This window comes from Gymnoscopelus braueri (genome assembly GCF_963280865.1).
Source record: "Gymnoscopelus braueri genome assembly, chromosome: 20".
In the NCBI taxonomy this organism is placed as follows: Eukaryota; Metazoa; Chordata; class Actinopteri; order Myctophiformes; family Myctophidae; genus Gymnoscopelus; species Gymnoscopelus braueri.
In genome coordinates, this window is record NC_137622.1 from 7,954,067 (window position 1) to 7,980,902 (window position 26,836).

Below are 26,836 nucleotides of genomic sequence, written 5' to 3' on the forward strand. Positions count from 1 at the left end.
AAGATATGGGAGGGAGTCAGGGATAGAGAGAAATGGGAGGGAGAGAGAGAGGGAGGGAGAGAGAGATAGGAGAGGAAGAGGGAGAGATGGGAGAGAGAGCTGTTATTAGTGTGTGTGCACGTATTGTCGGTAGGGCGGAGGGTGGTAAACATGGTAGAAAAAAACAAAACAACAATATTTTCTCACACTTTCTCCATATCCGTCCGATTTTGCAGAAAGTGGGCGGATACGAAACTATGTCAACCTCATTACATATTATTTATGCAAAGAAGGGCGTGGCTACAGTAACCAGACTCAACCAATAAGACGGTGGAGGTGGGACGCAGGCGTGTAGTATAAGGTACATTTTTGCCTTGATCGAATTATATGAAAAGCAGTAGGTTACCCCCACCCAAAGGGCACACACTGACACTGTACAATCAATTCAAAAACCCCACACATCAACATAAAAGCAGAGATCTCTGATTGAAGAAATTAAGCTATGGTAAAGTTTTGGTACTTTTTCACATAACATTAGAAATGCTGGGTCCATTGAGCAAACCTGTCAGCGAAAGTTTAGGCTACCATAAAGTATGCACTAGAACTAGAGAGCCATGTTGTCTTCCCTGTTATTCTCTAATATTATTATTTACCCTTTGTTTCGGATTCTGACATTCCCAACTCATGTTCATTCTGCTGAGTCTGTAAGGTATATAGTTTTATATTTTCTAAATTATTTTTTATTCAACCTCTATTATTTACTCACAGCGAACACAGCGAACAACCTACACAGTCAATACGTGGGAAATGCTTATATTATACAATACACTCTGTTGTAATGAGGATGAAGCACTCAAGCAAACCTGATATTATTTTTAAATAAAGTGAAAGTGAACAACATAGTTATAGGAAGTGTAGCCCTGAAACATGTCTGTCATATATTATATGACAGTAATGACGAAACGAAACTTTCGTGCATTTACATAAACGTTCATATTTCAAATATAAATTGCTTACCCCATGGCCACGGATGTTACAATTATGTTCGGGCCGTCAGAAGTACCCGTATATTCTGTATTGTTCATTAAAAAGCATTTTAATCCGATCGGTGGCCATTTTCTCTGTTTTTTCGCCTACGCAACCCTATCGGTTGGGAGGTGTATTGCACTCTGATACATTATAACTCTATGAGAAAATGGCAAACAATCGGATTTAAATGCTTTTTATTGAACAATACGGAAGATACGGGTACTTCTGAGGGCCCGTACATAATTGTAACATCCGCTACCATGGGGAAAACACTTTATATTTGAAATCTGAACGTTTATGTAGATGTGCAGGCCAAACAGGTAGAAAGTGCAAACACCAGGTTGAAGTTTCGCCATGACGGTCGTGACAGAAGATGATCCATGGCTGTAGGAAGCGCTGCCTTACAGATCCTGTTCGAGGCCAAAACGTCCTCTTATGTAGGCGTTTCTTTCTGCCGGAGTGTGTGTGAGCAGTGGAACAGGAGGTTGAGCAGAGCAGTGGCACAGAGTAGACAGACACAGGCATAGAGGACCCTCTTTCTGAAGGGGAGGGGGGTCTGATAGTGATTATTATAACAAAAAATAATATACACACATGTGTGCACGCCCTGGCCGCACGTATAGCTCATATGTCGATGAATAGGTATTTTAGAAAGCATTTAAAAGCAAGTTAAAGTCAACATAAAAAAAAATGCCTATTCTACTTTTCCTGTTAGACACGTCCGCGTCTATGAACCAGCGCACTTATTTGGGTACGACGTTTCTGGACATTGCTAAAGGCGCGGTTGAGGTCTTTATGAAGGTAAAGAAGGATTCATTTTACCCGGAATAATTTTGCAAATATAGATGGAGAGGTCCCTTGGATAAAAAAAAAATCGGTTTTTAATTCTGTATTTGTTTGGTTTTTTCTTTTGACAGCTGCGTGGCCGAGACCCGGCTAGTAGAGGCGACAGGTACATGCTCGTAACGTTCGATGATCCGCCATACGGAGTGAAGGTAAAAAACTGTCATAAACATTTTTATTTGGACCAAGTCGACGACATTTTTCTCTGTCGGTGAGACTTTACTGTCCCTCTGCTTTGTAGCCGGGGCTCCACGGTGGCGAAAAACGGATTTATTTTGTAATAAAGTCATCTTAATAAGCCGCAGAGCCGGAGCGGCGCCGCCGTGACCGTCACCGTCAGCGGACATTTTGCTTTTGTGTCGAAAAGAGCTCCAGCGTCGAGATGGAGGCGGAGATATGTATTATCTTTTATGACGTCACCGTTTCCTTTTTATCTCTGTCGTTTTTTCAACATAACGTGGTTTTGATTGGTCAAGTCACCTGCCTCTCATCCCCACGCGCCTCCCCTTGCCGTTGTGATTGGTCAAGTTGCCTGCCCCTCATTTTCCACGCCCCTCCCCTTACATCCGCTCTATGGCTGACCTCCATGCATTGCCTTTGATTGGCCCAAATCTGGAAGTGAAAGAAAGTTGATCAACATGTCATATAATTCCTATATAGTTCACTTAACATGAATCACATGATTAATCAGTTGAAATAGTGATATCATCTGGTTTCTGTCCTGTGCAGGAAGCACACGCACACACACACACACACACACACACACACACACACACACACACACACACACACACACACACACACACACTGTGTGTGTGTGAATTATTGCTATATTATTTTCAGTGGCTTCATGTCAAGCAGGTTGTCCATAACTCAGGCCGTTGAGATGTTTATGACTTGTCACATATCCCTCTACATCTGCAGGCCATTACTATATCATGCTCCCATTATGTCTCTTTGATCCTATGAAAAGCCCTGGCAACCAGTTCTCTAACCACTGTCACCCTTTTAGTCATGTCATTGTAGGTGAAAATTGCCCAAATTGTTTGTCACCACACCATTTTTCAAAAATAGCTAATGTACAAGCTGAAGCTCACAAGGCATCACCATACGACGTGTTGTGAACTTGTAGATTGGCTATTTTAGGAAGCAAAGTATAAAATAGAGCTTAAGTGGATATATGCAAGTGGATTGCTGAGTGTATGGAGTGTATGGAGTAGACCTCTTGAAGCCATGGTGAATTACTCATTTACTATCATGCACTTATATTATACTTCAATTCACATGCACTTCAATTCTTTCTACGTAGTTTGTTTGAAGGCATCACATCGCAGAAGTGAAAGTAATACTGTGTTTAACATTTATGAGTCAATGTCATGCTGCATGCATTTACATTAGTGCTTGCAGTTACATTTACTCTGAACATATGTTTTTGCAGAAAATATATTATAAAAAGTAAAAAAGTACAATTATTCTTTCATTCACGAATGTATGTCAGATTAAATGCATCATCACAACACAAAAGGACAGTATACTCATCTTGTGCAGTTAGTTACTGTATGTGTTATGCTCAGTAGAGCCATGAACAAACTAAATTAAATTAACTATTATTAAATGAACAAAATTAACTTTAGTCTGTCCAACTCTGAACAGAGGACTTGCAGAGATTAGTTTGAGAAAAGAAGAATTTGTTTATTTTGATCACTGCATCTACCGTACTACTGTTTTGGTTCAGTAATTGCTGGAACCTGCACGTTCAATCCTACTTCCTAGTTCCTACTATCCTGCTATAATCTTCACATCATCACACTATTTAAAAATCATCATCATCATACTAGAAAATGATTCGTGCATTTATCATTGGCATGTACTGTAGGGAGTGAGGAAGCCGATTCATCACTTTCCCCAAATTTAAGCTGTTTATTTGCATTTCTTCTCTCACTCAATTAAGACTGCTGTGGGCGGAAATGCCCTCATCCATTCTTCTCCTTAGTGGGTTAACTAATAGATCTCAAATTGAACACAGGTAGGGACAGAGGAAGCTGATTCTTCACATATCCCACATTTAAGCTGTTTATTAGCATTTTCTGTGAACTGTCATTCAATTAAGATTGCTGTGGGTGGAGATGGGGGGAGAATGACTCATGGGAGCAGTCCCAGGGTTAATGGATCGGCAGGTATTTCCAATTGTCTAATTGTGCTCTCCTCTTTATAGTAGCATGCTGTACCTGGGCTGAGTGCTACACACACACACACACACGCACACGCACACGCACACACAACACCAGTCATTCCCCCATATTTGTATAGTTCTGTTTATGTCACTGCCAAACCTAATGGTTGGTCTTGGGGATGGTGTAGACAACCACTTGTCCTCTGATACACATTACACATGGATTTTCCAGATGCTTTTTTTCACCTGTCATTGAGGTGTTTTACTGAGCGGTCGTAAAACTTGTGGAGGAAGGAACACGCTAGTCCTGCCAGTTCTGCTCCCCACGGAACAGTTCTCTGTTACTTAGCACAGTGACAGAGAACGCCTTTCCCTGCCGGCTTCCCACCCGTGAACACAGCCGATTGTGTTCGGGCAATACATTGTTGGCGCTTTGTGGTGGAAAGAACGTTGGCAGGGGGAAAAAAATACTGAGAAAAACTGAGTTACAGAGTGTGAGGCCTGCCCAGGCCTATGACTTCTACGAGGGATTTGTCCTCAATTAACTTGAACACACGTTTACAGTCACTGCTAATTGTCTGCTACCTCAGAGTGTATTGTTTACCATAGTCTCATGTCATAAGTGTAGTAATGTTGCATGCAGGACATGAACTTAAAGTTAAGTTGACCCATTGGCAAATCCTGCCACTGCTGCAGCGCCACTTCCGATCTTTTTTATGTCCCCTTTTCTAGTTTGTCTATCTCTCTCTTTTATTCTATTTCTGCTCTCTCTCTCTCTCTCTCTCTCTCTCTCTCTCTCTCTCTCTCTCTCTCTCTCTCTCTCTCTCTCTCTCTCTTCTCTCTTCTCTCTCTCTCTCTCCCTCCATTGTGCCATCAGGCTAGTAAGCTTGCAGGTCATCCTTAGATTAAGCATAAAGCTGAAGCAGTAAGGTACTTGACCTCACATCCGCCATCCTGGCCCATGGAAATACCACTCTCCTCTTAAGTGGGAAACTCATGTTTTTATTCTGAAACAATATGACCTATTTTCTGTCTTGAGCTGGACCTGTCCTGCACTAATAACCTCACAGAGAAATGACATCAAGTCCTTATGTGGAGTATTGTTCATGTAATAGACATGTAATGTATGAGTCTATTGTCAATGTGCACTCTTTTGTGTTGTGTAGTTTAACCGCTTGGCTGGGGTCACCCTGGGACTCTGTCCTTGACTCACTCCTTTTTCCCCTCAACACCAAATCTCTTTGTGAGATATTAGCCGATCTACAAGCTCACAAGTACAATGCTGCTATCTATGCCGGATGTTTGCTTATTATGACATGCCCAGTATAGGGACGCTTGCATATAAGTGGTTAATACTGTGTGTGTGTGTTTCTGAATGTTTATATTAGCGTGTGTTTATGTCTACTACAGTGAGTGTGTGTGTGTGTGTGTGTGTGTGTGTGTGTGTGTGTGTTTGTGTGTGTATTTTTCAGGCAGGTTGGAAGGAGAACCATGCTACCTTCATGAGTGAGCTGAAGAACCTGCAGGCATCTGGTTTGACTACGCTGGGTCATGCCCTCCGCACCGCCTTTGACCTTCTTAACCTCAACAGACTCGTCTCAGGCATCGACAACTACGGACAGGTATTAGACACAAATACCATCATGATGCAATCCTTCCCTGTATGGCTGCAAATATCGATTGTTTTCTTGCCGATTACTAGTCTATCGATTACTTTTTCAATTAATCGAATAAATGAGATGCATGTTTTTATATTAAAATATGTACCGGTAGATATATTTATCGATTAACCACTTAAGCATTATTTTATATTCCGTTGCACGATGGTATTATGCAAAAATAGGAGTTATACAACCACATGTCAGGATGTGTTGTGAGCTTGTAGATAAGCTATTTTAACAAATGATTTGACATGTATGTCAAAAGATATGGCCTTGTCATACATGTATGTATGTCTTGCCCAAAATAAGGATAGATTGCTAATCGATCATTTTATTAAATTATTGATTTCTAATTGTTCATAATAAATGTAATTGATTAGTTCGATTAACTGTTGCACCCACTAGGTATAAGACACAAATACCCCATGATGTCTGTTGGCCAGAGGTGTTAAGCATGCTGACTAAGTCCAAAACAAAGTGTTCTCCCAGTGGTAATGATATCAGCTAAATGTTATGCTCCATAACCATGTATGGAGTATGGAGCCTTTTCAGCAGGATTGTTTTGTGAAACAAGGGTGACCCCTACAGGCCAGAGGATGGAATGTTTTTTTATAACGCTTAACAGCTCACTGCTGCCAGACCAGACCCAGAAAGAACCTTTAAAATCAGTAGCTGCAGCCCATAATTTAGGACGACACATAAATGTGTGACTTATTTATGATTACTGGTGCAGCCATATTGTGGGCAAAGGGTTTTGGCTGATGGAAAATGAAGTGCTCTTTATTCATCCTGACTAATTAACACTGAATAATGAAGGTAAAAGCTTTTATTTTATATCAGAAATTTGAAAAATGTAACTTTCTATTGGATAATATTTCACAAATTATCAAAAATCAAAATTAACACAAATACTTTTTGATGGATAAAAAAAAAAGGTCTATCTATAAATTCAGGTGCCAGAGATGGCACAGCAGTTTAAGTTACAGGTACAGATACAGGGCATTAGAAGTACATTAAGATAATCCATAAAAAACTAAAAGGCCCGCAAACCATATGCCAAGAATGGCCAAGCGGTTAGGAGTCGTGTAGGGAAAAAAGGAAAAGTTAAAAAAAGAGAAAAAAATGTAAAAAATAAAGAAAGAACTGCTGCGCAAACAACGGCACGTCGGCTCCTGAGGGAGTGCTGAGTCAGGTGCTGTACAGAGTAATCTACATGTGAGGAGGTGAGAATGGTTTCAGAACACAGAGACAGCAGATCAACCTGTTGGTGTTGGAATGGAGTGAGCGTGAAGGTTCGTCTGAGCTTGTTTGTAACAGATGAACCTTACTGTCTGTCTCCCTCAGGGCCGAAACCCTTTCTTCTTGGAACCGTCTGTCATCATCACCATCACCGACGGCAACAAGCTAACACACACCTCTGGTGTCCCAGATGAGGTGAGAGCAGTGAACACTGCACAGTGGTGGGAAAAGTAATCATATTTGTTTTACTTAAGGATAAGTATCAATACTGCAATATATAAATACTGTTACAAGTAAAAGTCTGGAATTCAAAATGTACTTGAGTAGAAGTACAAAAGTATTGGTATCAAAATGTACTGAAAGTACCAAAAGTAGAAAGTACTCATTATGCAGAATGTCCCATTTCACAACTTTTCCAGAAAAATCTTTTGAAAATAGCAGATCTATAATCTCACAATGCCGATGCATGCCGATGCCGATCTACATTGCTTGTAGATCGGCTATTTTCAAACGGCAAAAATATATATAGGGCTGAAGTGGTTAGTGTATGTTTTGTAATAATAATCAAAATCTACAAAGTAACTAGTAACTCAAGTTTTCAAATAATTGTAGTGGAGTAAAAGTACAATATTTGCCTCTGAGATGTAGTGGAGTAGAAGTAAAAGTGGCGAAAATTGGAAATATTCCAGTAAAGTAAAAATACCTCAAAACTGTGCTCAAGTACAGTACTTGAGTAAATGTACTTAGTTACTTTACACCACTGCATAGACCTAGCATAACATGACATGACATGCAGCAGAGCACTTCTAGTTCAAGTTCTTGTTAATACTTTTCATTGGTCAACTATTTCTAAAACCCTGACAGAATGAAACGTTTTCACTTTTTCCTTAAAATAGCTCTATAATCAATAATGCGTCGGAATGCGACACGTTGTGAGCTTGTACTGTAGATCGGGCTAATTCTACTACTTTTGCACTACACTCTTGTACGACGTAGGACATTCATTTAAACATAAAAAGTTGAAAGATTTCCAACGGCAACCATATATCAACAAACAAGACCATAACACATAAATCTCTCTGTCCTTGTGTAGTTGCACCTGCCCCTCAACTCTCCACTGCCGGGCAGTGAGCTCACCAAAGAGCCCTTCCGTTGGGACCAGCGTCTCTTCGCCCTGGTGCTGCGGCTCCCAGGAGCCTCCGCGCCAGACAGCGATCATCTTGGCAGTGTGCCCACCGATGAGTCCTCCATCACCCAGATGTGTGAAGTCACAGGAGGTAACGCCGCACCACCCTTCACCCATTCAATCCGGGAACGCATCTGTGTCACTTTAGATTTCTTTGGCTATTCAAAAATGGCAGATATACAAGCTCATAGCGCGGCACTCGGTAGTTCTGCTATTTTTGAAAAATCATGAACATTTTTGCAAATCTTTGAATATATAATATATATTCTACAAATGTCTTCTAAATGTTTTTTTTTTTTTTAATGTATGTGGCTATATCAGTGGTGCTCCAACTTTTCCATGTCAAGGACCCCCAAAATGATTATGTATTTGGCCGTGGACCCCCATCTCAAAATATGTTGTTCCAAAGGCCCCGAGAAGCACAGATCGGAGTAAAAAAACATCGCTTTAAAACATATGTACATATATTCAAAGATTTGCAAAAAATGTCAAGATTTTTCAAAAATAGCAGATCTATAAGCTTATAGCGCGGCACTCGTGCCGTGCTATGAGCTTGTATATCTGCTATTTTTGAATAGCCAAATAAATCTAAAATTATGCAGATGCTTAAAGGGTTAAGATAAGATGGAAAAAGTGAAGAAAACACAGCGTAGCACCAGCTGAACGTTAACTTCAGAGTTAGGGTGTAAAGTCCCTGCTTGAGGCTTAGTAACTACATATTAGTTTGTATTGTAACTAGTGAGTTGCTGAATTATGTTGGGCCATGACTATTGGCATAATTTAGCTAGTAGTCTTGTTCTGCTGTATGTAAACAGTAGTAAACAGACAGATACAGATAGCTGAATGGGTAGAAAGGACACCTTGGATAACATAAGGTCCCAGGTTTTAGCCCCGGCAATGTGTCGACTCAGTCCCTGAGCAAGACACTTAACCCCTAACTGCTCCCCGTTTGCTCTCAAGTCTGAACACGAGGGCAGCAATCAGCTGGGCAAAGCTGAAAGCTGAATTTCAAATAGACAAAATGAATTAATGAACTCTGTGTTTGTCAGGGCGGTCGTATTGTGTGCGGACGCAGAGGATGCTGAACCAGTGTCTGGAGTCTCTGGTCCAGAAGGTTCTCAGCGGAGTCGTCGTTAACTTTGAGAAGACTGGGCCGGATCCGCCTCTGGTAGCGGAAGGTAAGTTCCTTTCCTTCTGAGGAATTAAAAGAACCGTGATCTTAAAACACGAGTAGAAACAAAAAAGGTGCTGAGAAAATGTGGTAGAAATTTGAGCTGATATGACTCTTTCACAGAGTCACAAACTTATGAGCATCACACATTCTGACTGCTGTCTGAGTCAGAGTCAGTATTTGTGTTGTTTTGTTCTACAGATGACTCAGTGAGTCAGATTCAGTATTTGGATTGTTTTGGGCTGCAGAAGAGTCAGTGAGTCAGAAAGTATTTGGGTTGTTTTGTTCTACAGTTGACTCAGTGAGTCAGATTCAGTGTTTGGGTTGTTTTTGGCTACAGTGGAGTTAGTGAGTCAGACTCAGTGAGTCAGAAAGTATTTGGGTTGTTTTGTTCTACAGATGACTCTGTGAGTAAGAGTCAGTATTTGGGTTGTTTTGTTCTGCAGATGGCTCTGTGAGTAAGAGTCAGTATTTGGGTTGTTTTGTTCTGCAGATGGCTCTGTGAGTAAGAGTCAGTATTTGGGTTGTTTTGTTCTGCAGATGACTCTGTGAGTAAGAGTCAGTATTTGGGTTGTTTTGTTCTGCAGATGGCTCTGTGAGTAAGAGTCAGTATTTGGGTTGTTTTGTTCTGCAGATGGCTCTGTGAGTAAGAGTCAGTATTTGGGTTGTTTTGTTCTGCAGATGGCTCGGTGGAGTCAAGTCGTCCTGTGTCGTCATTTAGCCCCCAGCCCTGGCACAGTTGTCACAAGCTCATCTATGTACGACCAAACCCAAAAACAGGCGTCCCGGTTGGACACTGGCCCATTCCTGAGTCTTTTTGGCCAGACCAGAACTCTCCTACGCTGGTGAGTTGGCAGCAGAAAATAATGTCTCATAGAATCAAATGCTAATTATGGTAGGAAGTGCAATGGAATAACTGCTGTATATAGCAGTTTTGGTTGTAGAATTGTATTATCCTACATATGCAATTTAGTAAACTATAAGTGGCATTATTTCTTAAATATAATTCAAACGTTTTAACAGAATTTACATTACACAAGTGTATTTGAGTTAATCACTATTACATACAATAAAACATAAGACACTGCATAGTAGACCTTTTAAAGCTGTAAAAGATTTTAAAATATATTTTATTGTGTGCGAGTGTTTATTAAATTCTCTCCCCACTGTGGCTCTAGCCTCCTCGTTCTGCACATCCTGTGGTGCGTTTCTCCTGTGTGGATTGTGAGCCCATGGTGATTGACAAGCTGCCCTTTGATAAGTACGAGTTGGAGCCGTCGCCTTTGACCCAGTACGTTCTGGAGAGGAAGTCTCCACACATGTGCTGGCAGGTAGGAAAGCGCTCGTTTGTGCCATTGGGCTGTGTTGTCCTTAGGAGACGCATTAACCCATTCAATCCGGGAACGGATCTCTGTCATTTTAGATTTCTTGGGCTATTCAAAAAATAGCAGATATACAAGCTCATAGCGCGGCACTTGTAGATCTGCTTTTTTTTATTTTTATCGTGAAGATTTGTGCAAATCTTTGAATATATATATTTTAAAGCGAACATTCGCAAAATATTTTGTTCCAGGGACCCCCCCAGAAGCAATATTTGAGTTACAAATGTTCACGTTAAAAAATGTATATTAACACATTGGGTGCCAGCATTTTATAATAACAGCCGAAATCTCACCGTTGAGCTGCGCAGCGCTGTTTAAACTGTAGACTCCACGACGTGCATTCCATGTGAAAAAAAGCATGCCTCCATTTTGCCCGATGGTCCCGGCTAACGCCTGGAAAGATAACATCTCTCACGCGAGTAACAATGAAAATGAGTTTTCCCCAGCGTAAAAAGTTTCTGAGTTATAGGGGTTTTAGAGAAGGAGAGAACGGAAGCGGATGGGAGCCATGTTTTTTGGCACGGTGATCCATCTGTCCTTTCCTTCTCAGAATCACCATGGGTGATTCCAGAGCTGCTCCAGCCCATCCCGTGTGGAAAAAAACAGACCGTGTTCGGCACCGAAGCGCTACTCTGTGAAAACACGGTTCAGACCGTGTTTGGCACCCGATGTGTTAAAAGATTTGCACACATTTTCACGACTTTTGAACAGCCAATAAAATAATGGTTATAGCTCAAATCTAAAAGGACACGGATGCGTTCCAGGATTGAATGGGTTAATTAGGTTGCTAGCTAAGCAAAGTGGGAAGATGTGTGTAACAATACTCGATTAGGAAACCTGGACATACAAAAGGTTACATCAGTTTAAAAGCATAAGTTAAGTTATTGTTGGTCCTCTGCATTTGACCCATCCTAACTATTAGGAGCAGCGGGCAGGGTCCAGCACTGCCTTGCCCAAGGGCACTGGCCTCAGAGTTAGTATGTCCCTAACGGTGCATGTCTCTTGTGACTTTGCAGTTGTGCATTTTAGGACAACGTGGCCTTGCAGTTATTTGTGTTAAATGTTCTGTGGTGTCTCCATGCAGGTGTTTGTCAGCAGCAGTGCGAAGCACAGTGACCTGGGACAACCCTTCGGTTACCTTAAAGCCAGCACCACGCTCACCTGTGTCAACCTGTTCGTCATGCCTTACAACTACCCCGTCCTGCTCCCACTGCTTGGTAAGAACACTCCAGGTGATTCCCTGCACATTTCCCTGCTGTGTTGCAACTTCTGTTGCTGTTAACCTCTTAAACACTATACAAAAATATCTTTGACAAAAACAGCCGTCTATTTTAGCCAAATATATATTGGTCATTATAAACAGTCCTGGCTTTCCTGCCCGCATACACTTATGTTTGCTGGAGCACCCGGTGAATCTGTGAGGCAGCTGTCGGGAATCAAACCCTTCCCTCTTCTGCTTTACTTTTGAATGTAAATCCAGGATTCTTCCAGATCTGGAATTAGTTGCCTGTCACAGTGACACTCTCTCTCTTTGTCTCTCTTTCTGTGTCTCTCTCTGTTTCATCTCAAGACGACCTGTTCAAAGTGCACAAACTGAAACCAAACCTGAAGTGGCGACAAGCCTTTGAGATCTACTTGAAGACCATGCCTCCTTATTACCTCTTGGTAATGCACTAAACCAAACATGCGCGCACACACACACACACACACACACACACACACACACACACACACACACACACACACACACACACACGTGTTACCGTTACCGTCATGTATGTATTTGTGTATTCTTTCTAACAGCCTCTGAAGAAGGCTCTGAGGATGATGGGAACTCCAAACCTCATTGCAGACACCATGGACTGTGGTCTGAGTTACACTGTCATATCCTACCTGAAGAAGCTCAGCCAGCAGGTCAATCCTCAACCTAACATAAAGATATCACCCATAATTCCCATAAACATAATGTCTCTGTCGTGCAGAAAGTCCATATAGCATCTTTGTACGTATTTATTTTTCATAAATGAATGCCCTATTTTATACTAAAAGTAGCAAAACATTTCACTACAAACTCTAATATAATATCACAACGATGCATTTTGTGATTGTACATTTGCGCAATTTAAAAAAAATCTGTCTGTGGGTTTTATAAATATTTAGCCAATCAAAAGTATTAACAAGAGTTTGTGACTACATTTCCACTTGCATTTCCTAAAAAGTAATGGTTTTGGACATAAAGGTTTCCGCCAGACAGCGACCATATAAAAGCAGGTGTAGGTGACATCTGGTCATCAATAAAGTATTAAGTATGAATGAGGCCTCAACTATATGAATAGTTTGATGCAAAATAAATTGTAAAATGGTACACACAAATGGTAAATGGTGCATTTAGCCTCTTTCTCCAAAGCGCTTTACAATGTGCAGCATTACTGTATTTCTCATCGGGAACAGTTAGGTGTTCAGTGTCTTGCTCAAGGACACTTCGACACACATCCAGGAGGATAGAACCGGGCTTTCAAGTCCAAGTGGCCGCTCTACCACCTGAGCCATTCCCAGACTAAATTTTGGATTGTTTATTCATTGCTATTTTTTGAAAAATCGTGAAAATGTGTGCAAATCTTTGAATATATATACTTTTAAAGCGAATATTTGTAACTCAAACCTTTGCTTCTGGGGGTCTTGCTGCATGTCACTTCCCATCTCTCTCCCCATTTTCCTGTCAAACTAGTATCCTATCGATAAAAGGCACAAAAAGCCCCCAAAAACATCTAGCCAAAAAAGCCTCATATATTTTGAGATGGGGGTCCACGGCCAAATACATATCATTTTGGCGGTTGACATGAAAAAGTTTGAGAACCACTGATATTATAGCAACATACTTTTTTTTTTTTTTAACTGTTAGGATTTAGAAGACATTAAGTAGAATCCCCAGAAGCAAAGATTTGAGTTACAAATATATATATATTCAAAGATTTACACAAATATTCTGCGTCCCTGAGATGCGTCCCTGGTCTTAATGGATTAAATAACCTTCACGTTCCTTCCTGGGTGTCCAGGCTAAGATGGAGTCCGACCGTCTAATTGTGTCTGTGGGGAAGAAGGCTCCGCAGGAGACGGGCATCAAGGTGAAGAACCACTCCAACAGTCTGTCTCTGGCCCACCGCCGCGACTTCAAGCAGCTCCTGCAGGGAATCAGCGGGGAGGTGCCTCTTCGCCTCGCCGACTTCAACCTCAAAGAGTTCGCCGGCTTCCAGATTGCCCTTCTAAACAAGGTTAGCGCGGTCATCACTGAAGTGATGTTTAGTAGTACAGTATAGACCGTTGGTTCTCAACGTCTGGTCTGGAACCACCAATTGGACCCTTATGGGTCTAGCCTGGCATGGCCAGACTAATATCACTGCGTAGATATTAGTCTGGAATCTCTGTGTGGAACCTGAATTTCCAAGGAGCGAATTAAAAAAATGCCTCTGTCTGGTGATAAACCCTCCCCATATTTGCATACTGGGCCCTGATTGGTCCCTCACTACTTCGGAGGGAGTGAATCCAATCACAACTGAGCAGTGCCAGACCAAATCTACCGAGGGCATTTTTTTTTTGCAATGGCAGATTCGTCTGGTTTCCAGGCTATTACAGATCCATTTTGTTCCATTTGTACACTCTCAGAGTTAAATTAACACTGAGGATTTTTCACTGTAGATTGGGGTCCCAGAGGTCCGTGTACTAATGCATATCGAACTGGTAGTCCTTGAAATTAAAAGGTACTGTTAATAGTATTGTATCTTTTTGGTGATCCTTCCCGAGGTTTCTTTTCTTTTACTGTTGAGGTGTTTTTTTCTTGGTCTATGGTAGGGCTGTGACATGATTAGCTGTTGCACTAATGCACCCCTAGTAAACATAACTGTCATCCTGCAGGACATGAAAGCTCAGGCGTACAGAAACGCCTACGACATCCCAAGAAGGAATCTACTGGATCAAGTGACAAGAATGCGTTCCAACCTGCTGCGGACCACCCAAAAACTCATCAGGGGTCAAGATGAAGGTAAGTAATTAAAAACTCCTGTGTGTTAACCTACAGAATTGTTCTCTTATGTTATCAAGTAATTAAAATCTCCATTTTATATTGTGTTACATCATTATTAGAGATTTATTTTTAAGAAAAGCCTAAATACACAGGTTAACCACTTGAGGTTGACCTATTTTATACTTTGAACAATATATAAACTCACAGTGCATCACATTGAATTGTGTTGTGAGCTTGTACATCTGCTATTTTCATCTCATGTTCGCCACAGAATAGGGACGCTAGAGTTCATGTGGTTAAACACGACCTTTAGCGAGTAGCAATATATTTCAGTGTGTCGTGTGCTGTGTAAGGACGCTAACTCCACTGTTCTGCGTGTCAGATTATCTGCACAGCATCCCAGTGGCTCAGATGGGTAACTACCAGGAATACCTGAAGATGATGCCTTCTCCTCTGAGAGAGATCGACCCTGACCAACCCAAACGCCTGCACACGTTTGGAAATCCCTTCAAACAGGACAAGAAGGTATGAGGCTTTTCTGGGGGCTTTTTGTGCCTTTTATTGATAGGATACTAGTTTGACAGGAAAATGGGGAGAGAGATGGGGCCGTCAGGATCGGAACTCGAACCTGTGACGCGCTGTCAGGCTACTTTGGAGCCTAGGTGCCCCGGGCCGCTACGCCAGCGATCCGGGCCGGTATGAGGCTTTGTTGATGAGTAACGTAACGGGATACAACAGCAGTGACTGACAACACACATGTGTGTGGGGAGGAATCAATTGGCATAACCATAACGACTCAATTGGGGAGAAATGGGGGTAAAATAAAAGTCTGATATCCAATCCATGTGGATGGTCCACATCCTTCCAATTTGTGTGTGTGTGTTAATAAGCATATAATTAACGTAATACATATAATGTAAGTATCAAATCTATCTGTCATCTGATTCCGTCATTGTTCATTTGTTCATTGCAGGGGATGATGATTGATGAGGCAGACGAGTTCGTAGCGGGTCCTCAGAACAAGAAACGGGTGAACTCGGGTGACTCCAACTCAGGTGCTGCGTTGAAGAGAAGGCGGAGCATGTCACCGCTGTTGCGTCGGCCACAGACCCCACCCTTGAACACCAACCATGTGTTGGGGAAGAGCGTTCAGGAACAGCAAGGTCCCATCAAGCCCCTCCCACTGCACAAAGGTACAGTATGACCGAGGGCCTCTCAGAGTAGGAAATGTTGCCTAATGCTGCCTTCACATCTAGCAGCGACAAAAGTTACAAAACGGCCAAGCATGGTCAACGACACTGTCGCTGAGTCTTCATTGAAATGTTGCTCAAAGTGCTCGTTGATGTCATCAAGTGTGCGTCCATGTGTGGGGACAACGAGAATATAAAGGCTTGGGTTAACAGAACTGGGTGATAGCAAGAATTACTTTTTCCCCCATTACAAGTAGGAATTGTGTGGAGAGGGAAGGGGAGTGGAAATGGTGAAACAACAACCTATGATTGATAGACGTTTCACTGCATCATTGGAGCGATGAAAAAACGTTCAAGCCAGCTCAATTTAATTGTAGCTCGTCACGCAGCGACAAGTGTCGGGTGTCAGTTTGTATCTTCATGTCACTGGCATCCATTGAAATCCACGGCTATTTTCAGCACGACACCATCAGTACAACAAAGTATAAATAAGGCTTAAAACTGTTTTGTTGACTTTGGTCTGAACTAGGCTTACGGTTCTGTACACAGTTGTGATTGTCAATCCTTTGCAATGATTTATATAACTGGCATACGTAGAAAAATGTTCATAGTGCGCAGAGTATTTTACTAGGCATTTGCAGTATTCATAATAGTATGATACTGTGTACACTGAAGACCAGTTGCATCTATTTCCTGAATTTCTCTATTATTGCTGCATCCAGGAAGCATGCTGCAATTAGAGAAAGGGAAATAAGCAAGTTGCTTAGTTCAAGTAATTAGTTTTGTTCCACTGTAATTTCAATACTAGTGTACCCTATATTTAATTTATAGAAGTTCCTAATTTTTACAAACTTTTTACCCTATTATTAATACACATGCCTCTTGTTTAGTTGTTCATAACTACATTACTACAGTCATTATTTTATTATTACTATCATGGGGAAAAAAATAGTTAATGCATAGTTAGTTTATAGTTAAGTTCCTAATGAATTAAAATTGTTACCTATCTACAGTGGAGGGTTGTGGGAAGGTGGCACTGACCTCCCAGCTGACCAACATGTCACTAGTTCTGTCAGGGGCGCTTTCGTCCAAATAAATCATTTTCATTGCATATTAAAACAGTGATTTAATCTCAATATTCAAGCAGTTATGTTTTGTTGGCATGGTTCTGTTCTGGGATCTCCCTGCAGGGAATGCAGATAACACAGCCAACAATGACATCAGACAATGACATTAATAATATCAGACGAGCATAAAAGGAGGAGCTGGGATGGAGGTGGGAGGTGGGTTTAGCGAGAGCTTGCGGGGGGGCATGCGTATGCTGCGGCAGCAGTAAAAGCAAGATGAAACGGTTATAAAGAGCGCCCCATAACATGAATTGCCAATGACAGAGTAACAGCTGAGTGCCAGCTGATGAGTAGGGGGTGGGCTTGGCCGGAATTAGCTGACCACCAGCTGATGAGGGTGAGGCAAGTCTTGACTATGATGTCCTGCCAGAACTGACGCTATGCTCTAGTTACTAGTACATACTACATAACTAGTATATATTTCAAAATTTAAATATATGCTCCAGAACTTAAATACTTAGTAAGAAGTGCTCCTTATCTTCCTTATCCTGCAGGCGTGGACAACAACAACAGTGTGGTGGTCACAGAAAGTAACGGCGAGGGGGGTCTTGGAGCAGAGTCGGGGGACAGCTGGCCCACGGGGGAGGAGGACACTGTGGCAGGGAGCCTGGAAGACAGGTCTGGGCCGGCTACAGCTGACCGCGTAGAGGACAACTGTGCCATGGAGGACAACTGTGCCATGGAGGACAGGCTGGTCGTGGATGGTGTTGACGATCAGCCCGCGGAAGAGGATAAACAGAACTGTGAAGCACTGAGTCCAGAGTGCGAGACTTTAGAGGGTTTTGGATATGACCAGGAACTGACGGAGACCACCTGGATCCCCCCGTTAGACGGCTGCCAGGCAGAGCTACGGACACGGGTCATCAAGGAGGTTCGCAAACCAGGCCGCAGTAAGTCGAGGAATTGGGTAGCCTGTTTGTCCATCGCTTGATATCCAGTGAATTTGCTGAGTACAGTGCAATTGATAATGTTGGCATTTAGCAGACACTCTTATCCACAACGACTTACAAGTGTGAGATTGGAAAAATTAACTCTGCTAAAAAAAAAAACATAAGTAGAGTGCAGAGAGAACAATGTAGTGCCTCAAAGAAACTAGGATACCAGGTAAATAATTAACCTAGCATCTGTCTGAACAGCTTGCGATCTAAATAACATTCTTGTGGTCAAGAAAAAACGAATCTAAGTAACAAAACCTGAGAACAAATGACCGCGATATATATAGTAATAATAGTTCCACATCACTGAATAAAGTCTAAATTATAATTATTTGTGATTCACTGTACAGTGGTGACATTCCAGTTTGCTGTTCTAATCTTCTGAGATACAGTAAAGCCTCTTAGTATAGTGTTGTTTATATGTCTTTTCTTTCCCAGACTATGAAGCGATATTGAGGTTACTGGATGAGGTGAAAGGTTCCGTTCACGTCCAAAAGTATTTCATCTACCATGCTATCAAAGAAGCTGCAAGGTATGAGTCACAACAAAAAGAGACGATCTACTAGCTACCAACGTGCCGCTTCTGCGATGGGTTGTGAGCTTGTGGATCGGCTATTTTCAGCACGGCACCATCAGTACAACATAGTAGAAATCAGGTCTTAGCAGTCAACACTCCTGGCCATAAGGATTTGTTTAAATGTCTTATAACAAAGTGTAACAGGTTTTCTGCCATGCTGTCTAAATGGAGCGTGAACAGTCTATTTACAAGTGAAAGTCTTGAAGTGTTAAAGTTTGATTCGTTGATGTATTTAAAAAACTCATTATATACATACTGTATATGTATATATATGCTAAACAACATGTGCCTCTTGATTATTTTAAAATCAAAAAAGTAATAGAATAATTGCTAAGAAGGTAATTGATAGTTGTTGCCCTAGTCCAATTCATAGTCGCGGACAGAAGCGGTCCACACAGCATTCATTTTTCTGTCTGCGCTGATATATTCGTAATGTCCGGACCATATGACAGACAAATTGCTTATTTTTTCAGTGAATCTCTTAGTTACACCAGCCTTGTTATTGTGAAGCACTTTTTTATGAAGTATTTATGAAGATTGCTGTTTCCATTTAGCCAAAGTCAATGTACATCATCAGTTGACATGTTTCCATTATAGTGAAGCTTCGGCACCTTATGCCACATTGTGATTTGCATGGGTTCGTTCACAAACTGCACACACAGTGACTTACTACTAACAGCAAAAGATTAGACAGGGAGGCTGTGCTGCTATTAGACTCCATGTCTTACTTTCTCTCAGTACCAGAGCTATTGATCAGCATTGATCACCATTAACATAATCACATGGAGTGAAAATCCTTTTAATGTGCTTGTTGTGCTGATTGTGCTGTTTCAATTTCACTATATATTTTTTGAATCCGGCACCCATCCGATTCGGTTCTAATCGTATAATCTCAACAGTTCTCTGATTGCAGTGTAGTTTGAGTGTAGATTTAGTGCAGCCATTATAGCGTGTTTTATAGTTAGTTGCGTGCGAGTCACGCACTGAAAACGGCATATCTACAAGCTCACAACACGTCGCATTGTGACGCATTGTGAGCTTGTTGATATGTTATTGTCAGTGCGCGACACAGCACGCAACCAAGTATAAATCAGGCAAAACCCAGTCATGAACACACAGTCATAGTTTTCATAATGCATTACGAATCTCCAGTCTAATTTCTCCTCTTTCTCTCATTCCCTGGATCCCCTCCCAGGTTCAAGAAACGGAATCTGATCCATCAGCTGGAGAGAGCCCTGGTAGAAATGGAGTTCCAGCTGCCGTCGACGTCGAACTATGACCACGGCAGATAGTGAAGACAAAAAAAAGACTGTCAGAAAGGTACAGAAGGTAGCGCGGCTTCTGTTTGTTTATTTGGCCTTGAATGGATAAAATCTCAATGCCCAGATGGTGGATGGCCCCGCTGTCCATGTGCTGTTACATTACTTCCTGTTGGAGGTGGAGAGGTTAAAGGTATAGTTCACCCCCAAAAATTGAGTTTTTTTCGTTTTTGTCGTATTCCTAAGACAATAATTTGATGACGAGCAGTGGGTTCCGGTAGGAGACACAAAGAGTCTCCTTTGCGTCTCGTACCGGAACCGCTGCCTATCGGGCCGCTGGTCATCATATTATTGTCTTAGGAATGCGACAAAAACGAAAAAAATATCACGAAATCAAGTCTCCATGGCTTGACTAATCGATAGAAAATCTTTTTTTGGGTGAACTATCTCTTTAAGGGGTTTAGCAGTGGGAGGGGCCTGGAGGGGTGAGTAAAGACACTCAATATAATCCCCTTCCTCACATTGACTGATGCCACGGACACCCATGTGGTTGCTGTCTTTGCATTCTTGCACCTTTCGCTCACAACACAAACACTCCATACAGCAGGTACATACAAGCAAGCAGATCCTCATAAAGCCTCTGTTGCAACAACTATTAAAGCTGCAGTCCGTAATTTTTTTCATGTCCTATACTGGGATTCGAACCCTGGTCTCCTGCACGAGAGACCACGAGAGATCTGCCGCTCTGCCGATAAGGGATCCCTGCTTGGCCCGGGGAGCTTCAGGCAGTACTACTTGTCAACCAGTAGGTTTAAATTACTCAATGGCAGTGTAGGGAGACCACCTTCAACCACTGTAGATGTACTAGTAATGTTCTATTAACATACTGTACCATACAGATTGGTTAAAATAACCTTTTATTCAGTAAAATAAGTTGCGGAGTGCAGCTTTAACATAATTATTCCAGGAGAAATGCCACACACGCATTAATAGAATCTTTGTTCAGCTGGTCTGATAATTAGGTATTATTGTAATGGAGAGTTGTAAACATACTGTAATTGCTATATAAGTAGCATGGCTATTGTGTGAATCTGTGGTTTACATGAGAAATCTGGCCTACATGATGTTCTTTTCACATACATTGTCCTTTTTAAACAAACCTCTTCAAGTGGACCAAGAAGTGGACCAACAGAAAAGGGACTGAGTTCTTTTTGCATTCACATTGTCACTTTATTTGAAAGAGGACTCGGTTCAGCTCTGATGGGGCCTCTGTCCTTTTTTCGGATCATTTTTAGGGTTGGCACAGCAGGCAATCCGTAGACTCTACGCCAAGCCAGGAGGGGTACAATACAATGGCAAAGGGCGAGGTGAACCTGGATCGCTTTGTGTTCACAGGTTAAGCGAACCACAATTCGGACAAGTATTCACATATGTGTGAAGAATTGCTGAGTCGTGGTCTGCGTCCACTTCAAGGGCTTAATTAAAGGGTCCTGGTGTGAAAACGCCAGTGTTATGTCTGTGTACTAAAGACCATAACAACACCAAATACCACACCAACCTACAGTAGGCAACGGCTTGTGTCCCCTCTGAAATAATAAACCTTTATACAAAGTACAATAATTGTACTTTGTAGGTTATTGATTCTTAATATACTCTTGTCTGCCAACAGATAACATAGCAACAGTAAATGTGTACAATATGACTGTGAAGATGGCAGCTGTTGAGTTCAATCTAAGGACGTTGGAGGCTGGCATGACCCCACTCTCTCCACTACACACACTCCATAGTGCAACAGTCACTCCATTGATTCCTTCCCAACAGTGCAGCGTTCCATTAACATCTGTCTCAACAGTTATGGGTGATTTATACTTAGTTGCTCGCCAGTGTTGCGCACTGAAAATAGCTGATCTACAAGCTCAGAACACGTTGCGCTTCAACAAGTTTTGAGCGTGTAGATCAGCTGTTTTTGTTGTGCGACAACTAAGTATAAATCAGGCATTAACAGTCACCTGTTCTCCAACTGACACAGCTGCTCATCTGCCTTCTGCTGCATTTTTACATCAACAGAAAAACACACAATCACATCAATCCTTTTTGTTTTTTACTGAAAGATGTACACTAATTTTTAATGTTCATAAAGAATAGAGAATATTTTTGTCAAGCTGTTTATTTGAGAACATACAAATATTTTGAAAGAAATGTATAAAGTTCATTTTTGTAAACTGTTATATAGATATATTATATATAATGGAAAGTTTTATGAATCTGTTTAACAAAAGATAATAAACAGGTTGGTAGACTGGTGATTCTTGTGTTGTGGATTCCACTTATTACACTTACACCTGCCCAAACAACGAATCTAATTATCTGTAACTAAGCATATCAAAGTCATGGGCCAGTTGTAAATCCATTTGAGTGTAATGTAGGAAAGGGTTTGTTTTTTGTTCTCTCATCATATGGCATTTTTACAGTAAATACAAGAGCGTTTTAAGTTTGGGTCTTGGGTTGGATGTTTTAATCGTTAAGGTACTCTTGTCCTATTTTCATACCCCTATAATACATCAAAACAAAAACATTTTCTCAGATGGGTAAAATCAGTAAGCTTTTATTAAATTAAAAACAATCTTTTCATTCAATCTTAACAAAATGAAAAACTAAACAAAAACAAATTGTACCATTACTTTATTCTCAGTGTCGACCTCACTCTTGTTTCACATCTTGCCTTGATTTGACTTCCAGTGACACAACTTATTCCAAATCTTTATTGCATACAGAATGTACATAAAGCCTGCTCGACTCCAGGAGACGATCAAGAAATTCTCTCAACAGAAGTAGTTAACTTACTTTAATGCCCCTCGTTAAACAAAATTAGACTTAAAGGGACATAAAAGGGGAAGATGTCTCAAAATCTTAAGACTGAAGCAATTACAATTACACAAACAAATCTGAAGTGTTGGCACAGTTGTTAAATAGGGTGGTTGACCACTTTTATGGAAAGATGCATGACTGAACAGCACATTAGTTTATGTACAAAGACGAACTAAAATTGGGTAAGTGGATTCTCGTTTTCCCCCTCCATCTAACCAGGAAGCTCATCTGTGCACAAAAGATGACATACAGGCAGTGAAGGCCAGTCTCAGTGCAAAAGCTCCAGCTTGCGAAGCCTTAAGGGGTTAGCAAGGGCTTGATTGGGTACAGTGGAGGCCTCTTCCTCTGCTGTGCGGAATAGCACCCTCCCCCGGTGATTGAACAGGTAGAACGATGGATGGTTCCTCAGTGTATCGAATGTTCTGAGAAGGAAAAATAGGTGTAAATTGTATTTTATAAATGTTGAAATTTGAAATTATTCAGCATTAGAGAGACGACCAGGAAATGACCCAGGCTGTGGCTGATCACACTGCATGCACTGTCTGGGACTGCATTTTAACCTGTAGACTAGAGACTGGTTCATATTTTCAGATTTGAACTCAAAATAAAATAACTCTTAAGGGTTTGGAGTTTGGACCCTGACCATCATCATATTTACTAAAAACTACTTGCTCAGTCTAATCTCCAGATCCGCCATTGAGAACCAGTGGCATAAACAACGAGCGTGACTGCTAAATGCCTAAAATTGGTGGAAAATACACATACTTGTTTTTCAACTCTGAGGAGGCGTCCATGTCTTTGAAACCCCCAGCAATGTGAACGATCCCGTAACAGGTCACGACAAACGATAATAACGTTTGTAACATAATCTGCAAGATACAAAACAAAAATGAAACATAATAACAATATAATGTATAACTAATATCGTCATAATAATAATAAAAACAACATCACTCACATCTATCGGTAGTGTTTCATTCTCCTTCTCTGTGAGTCGCATGTATGATCGATCTGGATGGTTAAAAGGAAAAGAAAAACGTTATTCATTTTACAATATGATTTATTAATGAAGCGTAACAATGTATTAACTGTCACTGGTTGATACTATGATACCACAGTGACACATTGTGCACATAAGTTACATGAAGATAAGAGAATCTAATAGGGATGGACAATTAATCGGTCATCATATCTGTATCGGCCGATGTTGGCTTTAAAATGCAATATCGGTATGAAACCGAAATCAAAATATCAGTTTTTAGCCGATATTTTATAATAATTATGTTTGAATATGAAGCTGAAAAAGCATGTTGTGATGATGATCAATGCTCCAGATTCAATCAGTGTTTTCTGGGAAAGCTTTCAAAAGGGTCAACAAGTTGGAACATTTATAATTAAGAAAATACTACATTTAAGCTGTGTTTACGTTGGAATATGGGCCAAAATGTCAATAACGGTGCATCCCTAGTTTTGGAATAATAATTCAGTGTTTATATGCCTTTTTCAGAAAGGACACAATTCTAACTTATTATTACACAGATATTCGACATCGATAAACATCGGTTATCGACCATAACAGCAATGTTGACATCGGTTATCGGCATCAGCCAGAAATGTCACATCGGCGCATCCCTAAATCTAATCCCTTTTTAACGGAGCTAAATGGAGCTACATGTAGCTGCAACGGTCGGACGGGAAGGAAGGAAGGAAGGCCGCAGGTTGTGTCGCCGTTTCATCAACATCCTAACGTAAAACTACACGTGCAAAAAGCCACGAAAACAAACAATAAACCCAAATCTATCCTTCACACTTACGCTGTGCTGCCGAGAAAGCTGCGTGGGCCAAAGCAAAGAGTCCAACGCCAACGACACTTTTCCAGAATGAAGAAGACATCTCTGTTCTGTTCTCTCTCTACTGGGGGATGAGGAGGAATGAGCACTGCGTCGCATCAAAATGACGTCAGAAAGCGAGACCACAGTGTTGCCAGATTTTGCGAGAGATATAAGCAACCAGGACTACGAAAACGATGATGCGATGCATGCGAGAGTGTGGTTCTAGGCTAGCCAACATCAACTCGGGACTCCTTGATCGCTGCCCTCCACACACTCCTATCTAACATCAGGGTCTTGAGCTCTACAGTGTTGTTAGATAAGCTGTTGCGCCGCAGTGCATCTACGTAGGTGGTGCGCTTCTTGCCTTTGCTGGCTTCTGGGTTGGCTCCCATAGTGTCAGTTTGCTTGCCTCTTGTTCTGGGTGCCTGACGTAGTGCCCTGCCAGCCTCATCCTTCTCTCTCTGACTTTGTCTGTGACTCGTGGTAGGTCCCCATAGAGGTCCACAATTGTGATGTGGTCCGTCCATGTGACACCTAGTGCCATTCGTATCATTCTTGTCCAGGGCCCTTTCCTGTTGTGCTGCGAGGGTCCATGTCTCAGCCCCATACAGCAGTACTGACTCCACTGTAGCTATGAACAGCCGCCTCTTGAGGTCTTCTCCCATGTCTGATTTCCACACTCTCCTCATCCCATGCAAGGCATTCCAGGCAAGTGCCCTCCGGACCTTCAGGTCCTGTTTCGTTGAAGCAGTCCAAGCCCAGAGATATTTGAAGTCTTCGACTGGCTTGTCCTCTGTGTTAACTGTCAGTAACTTTGTTTTCTTGGCATTGAGCTTGAGGCCGATCTTCCTGCACTCCATTTCTACTGCCAGTAGTAGTTCCCTTCCTTTCTCTGCTGTATCCAATATTAGGGCAATGTCATTTGCGGTCAGTAATCATGATGGGGTGTACTCGCCTTGACTTCCTCGGGACCATAGTGAACCCCTCCTCTCTGTCATTGATTGCGAGTCTCAGTGCATGGTCCATCGCTACAATGAACAGGAAGGGGGCCAGAGTGTCACCCTGTCTCAAATTCTTTGTAGCTTGCCTCTATCATCTGAACCATCTTCTCAAGAACTCTGTAGGCCTGGAGAATGTTCATGAGTTTCCCCTGGTCGATGGTGTCAAAAGCCTTTTGGAAGTCAATGAAGGTGATCAACGCTGACAGGTTCCGCTCCCTTACTTCCAGTATCCTCCTCAGTGCCAGTACCTGCCCGCCTGTTGTTTGTTCCGGGTCAAAGCCGTTCTGTGAGTTTCTCAGTAGAGGGTCTAAGATGGGTCTAAGATGGTTGAGGATAATCCTGTTAGCTGCCTTGGCGACTTTTGAGTTCAGGCTGATGCCCCGATAGTTGTCCGTCTTGATGAGGTCGCCTGACTTTGGTACTGGAACGATGATCATTGTGCGCCACAGCTGCGGCTGCTCGCCAGACGTGTGTGCTTGGTTGATCAAATCTAACACCACCTCGTCTATGGGCACATACGTCAGAATCTCTGGTGTCACTCCATCCTCCCCGCAGCTCTTGTTGCACTTGATAGTAGCGTGGCCCTCTGGTACTCATCCATGGTGAATGGTCCGTCTGGTATGGGAAGGTCATGGAAGACAGGAGCATCGGATCATCCTCTTCCTCGGTTGAAGCAGGATTTTTCCTAGGAGTGTTTTGAAGTGCTGGTACCTTGTTTCAACTCGTTTCTCTGCGTTTTCTCCCCAGATCTTGGAAGACTGAGAAGAGCTTCTGCCAGAAATGTAATTGATGAGCTTCCAGCTCATGCCATACTTCTGGTTAACATGCGCCTCTTCAATGTCCCTGATCTTTTGGGTCAGCTCCTGTTGTTCCAGTGTTGCATACACTTGGTATAGCTCCTCCTTCCTCCGCTTATATTCCTCCCTCAGACCCTCTCCTTTTCGGGCAGTGACAAAGTCCCTGTGTGCTGCTGCTCTCATCTCCTCCCTGGCTTTGGTGATTCTGGGGTCAAGGCATCTGTCTTTCCTCCTTGCTTTGGGAACTTGCTGGAGGCCTGTTTCAGCTGCTAGTTGGTTTGCTTCAGCAAAGCTTTGGTAGCGGGCTGTTATGCTCACCTCCTCCTCCTGCAGCGCTTGGAACCTGTTCTTGATTTCCACTGCATGGTTGAGGGTCCGTTGCCAGTTGACTCCATTCGTATTTCACCTTCCTCCTTCCCTCCCTCCATGGCACCCTCAGGCTCAGCCTCACTGTTGCAGTGACAATCCTGTGGTCTGAGCAGAGTGAGCTGAAGGACCCGTATGCCTCGCTGTTAATGACACTCTTCAAGTGAACAGCGCATCTTCTGGTCCGAGACGTGTGTTGA

General features: G+C 42.0%; 2 protein-coding genes across 7 annotated transcripts; one reads left to right on the plus strand and one right to left on the minus strand.

Moving 5' to 3' along the window:
- Positions 1–1,515: 1,515 nt before the first annotated feature.
- ints6l (integrator complex subunit 6 like) lies at positions 1,516–22,237 on the plus strand. Of its 6 annotated transcripts, XM_080417015.1 has the most exons (19): positions 1,516–1,809; positions 1,926–2,003; positions 5,497–5,646; positions 7,030–7,119; positions 8,018–8,201; positions 9,160–9,288; positions 9,963–10,126; positions 10,460–10,612; positions 11,748–11,895; positions 12,234–12,328; positions 12,467–12,577; positions 13,720–13,935; positions 14,576–14,702; positions 15,067–15,209; positions 15,658–15,877; positions 17,496–17,891; positions 18,375–18,468; positions 19,709–19,833; positions 21,442–22,237. In XM_080417015.1, the coding sequence occupies exons 1-18, from the start codon at positions 1,699–1,701 to the stop codon at positions 19,803–19,805; spliced, it is 2,706 nt and encodes a 901-aa protein (XP_080273141.1). In that variant the 5' UTR covers positions 1,516–1,698; the 3' UTR covers positions 19,806–19,833; positions 21,442–22,237. The 6 variants fall into 6 exon arrangements, 5 of the variants coding, with proteins under 5 accessions (XP_080273141.1, XP_080273140.1, XP_080273142.1 ...); XR_013932301.1 differs by lacking the exon at positions 18,375–18,468; XM_080417014.1 differs by having other exon boundaries at positions 19,709–22,237.
- A 124-nt stretch (positions 22,238–22,361) lies between these two features.
- Positions 22,362–24,567, minus strand: mmgt1 (membrane magnesium transporter 1). Its single transcript, XM_080417019.1, has 4 exons — positions 24,455–24,567; positions 23,599–23,651; positions 23,406–23,509; positions 22,362–23,062 (listed from the first exon to the last, which is right to left on the minus strand). Exons 1-4 carry the CDS (start codon positions 24,531–24,533, stop codon positions 22,909–22,911), a joined length of 390 nt encoding a protein of 129 aa, XP_080273145.1. The 5' UTR covers positions 24,534–24,567; the 3' UTR covers positions 22,362–22,908.
- Between the last annotated feature and the right edge of the window lie 2,269 nt (positions 24,568–26,836).

What these genes read in the sequence shown, in the direction of transcription:
- ints6l (XM_080417014.1), top strand. Translation starts at nt 1,699, where the DNA reads ATGCCTATTCTACTTTTCCTGTTAGACACGTCCGCGTCTATGAACCAG. An exon ending in CTCCACACATGTGCTGGCAG is followed by an intron (nt 10,613 to 11,747) that starts GTAGGAAAGCGC and finishes GTCTCCATGCAG; the next exon opens with GTGTTTGTCAGCAGCAGTGC. An exon ending in GCTTGGTAAGAACACTCCAG is followed by an intron (nt 11,896 to 12,233) that starts GTGATTCCCTGC and finishes TTTCATCTCAAG; the next exon opens with ACGACCTGTTCAAAGTGCAC.
- mmgt1 (XM_080417019.1), bottom strand. Translation starts at nt 24,533, where the DNA reads ATGTCTTCTTCATTCTGGAAAAGTGTCGTTGGCGTTGGACTCTTTGCT. An exon ending in ATGAAACACTACCGATAGAT is followed by an intron (nt 23,510 to 23,598) that starts GTGAGTGATGTT and finishes TGTATCTTGCAG; the next exon opens with ATTATGTTACAAACGTTATT. An exon ending in TCCTCAGAGTTGAAAAACAA is followed by an intron (nt 23,063 to 23,405) that starts GTATGTGTATTT and finishes TTTCCTTCTCAG; the next exon opens with AACATTCGATACACTGAGGA.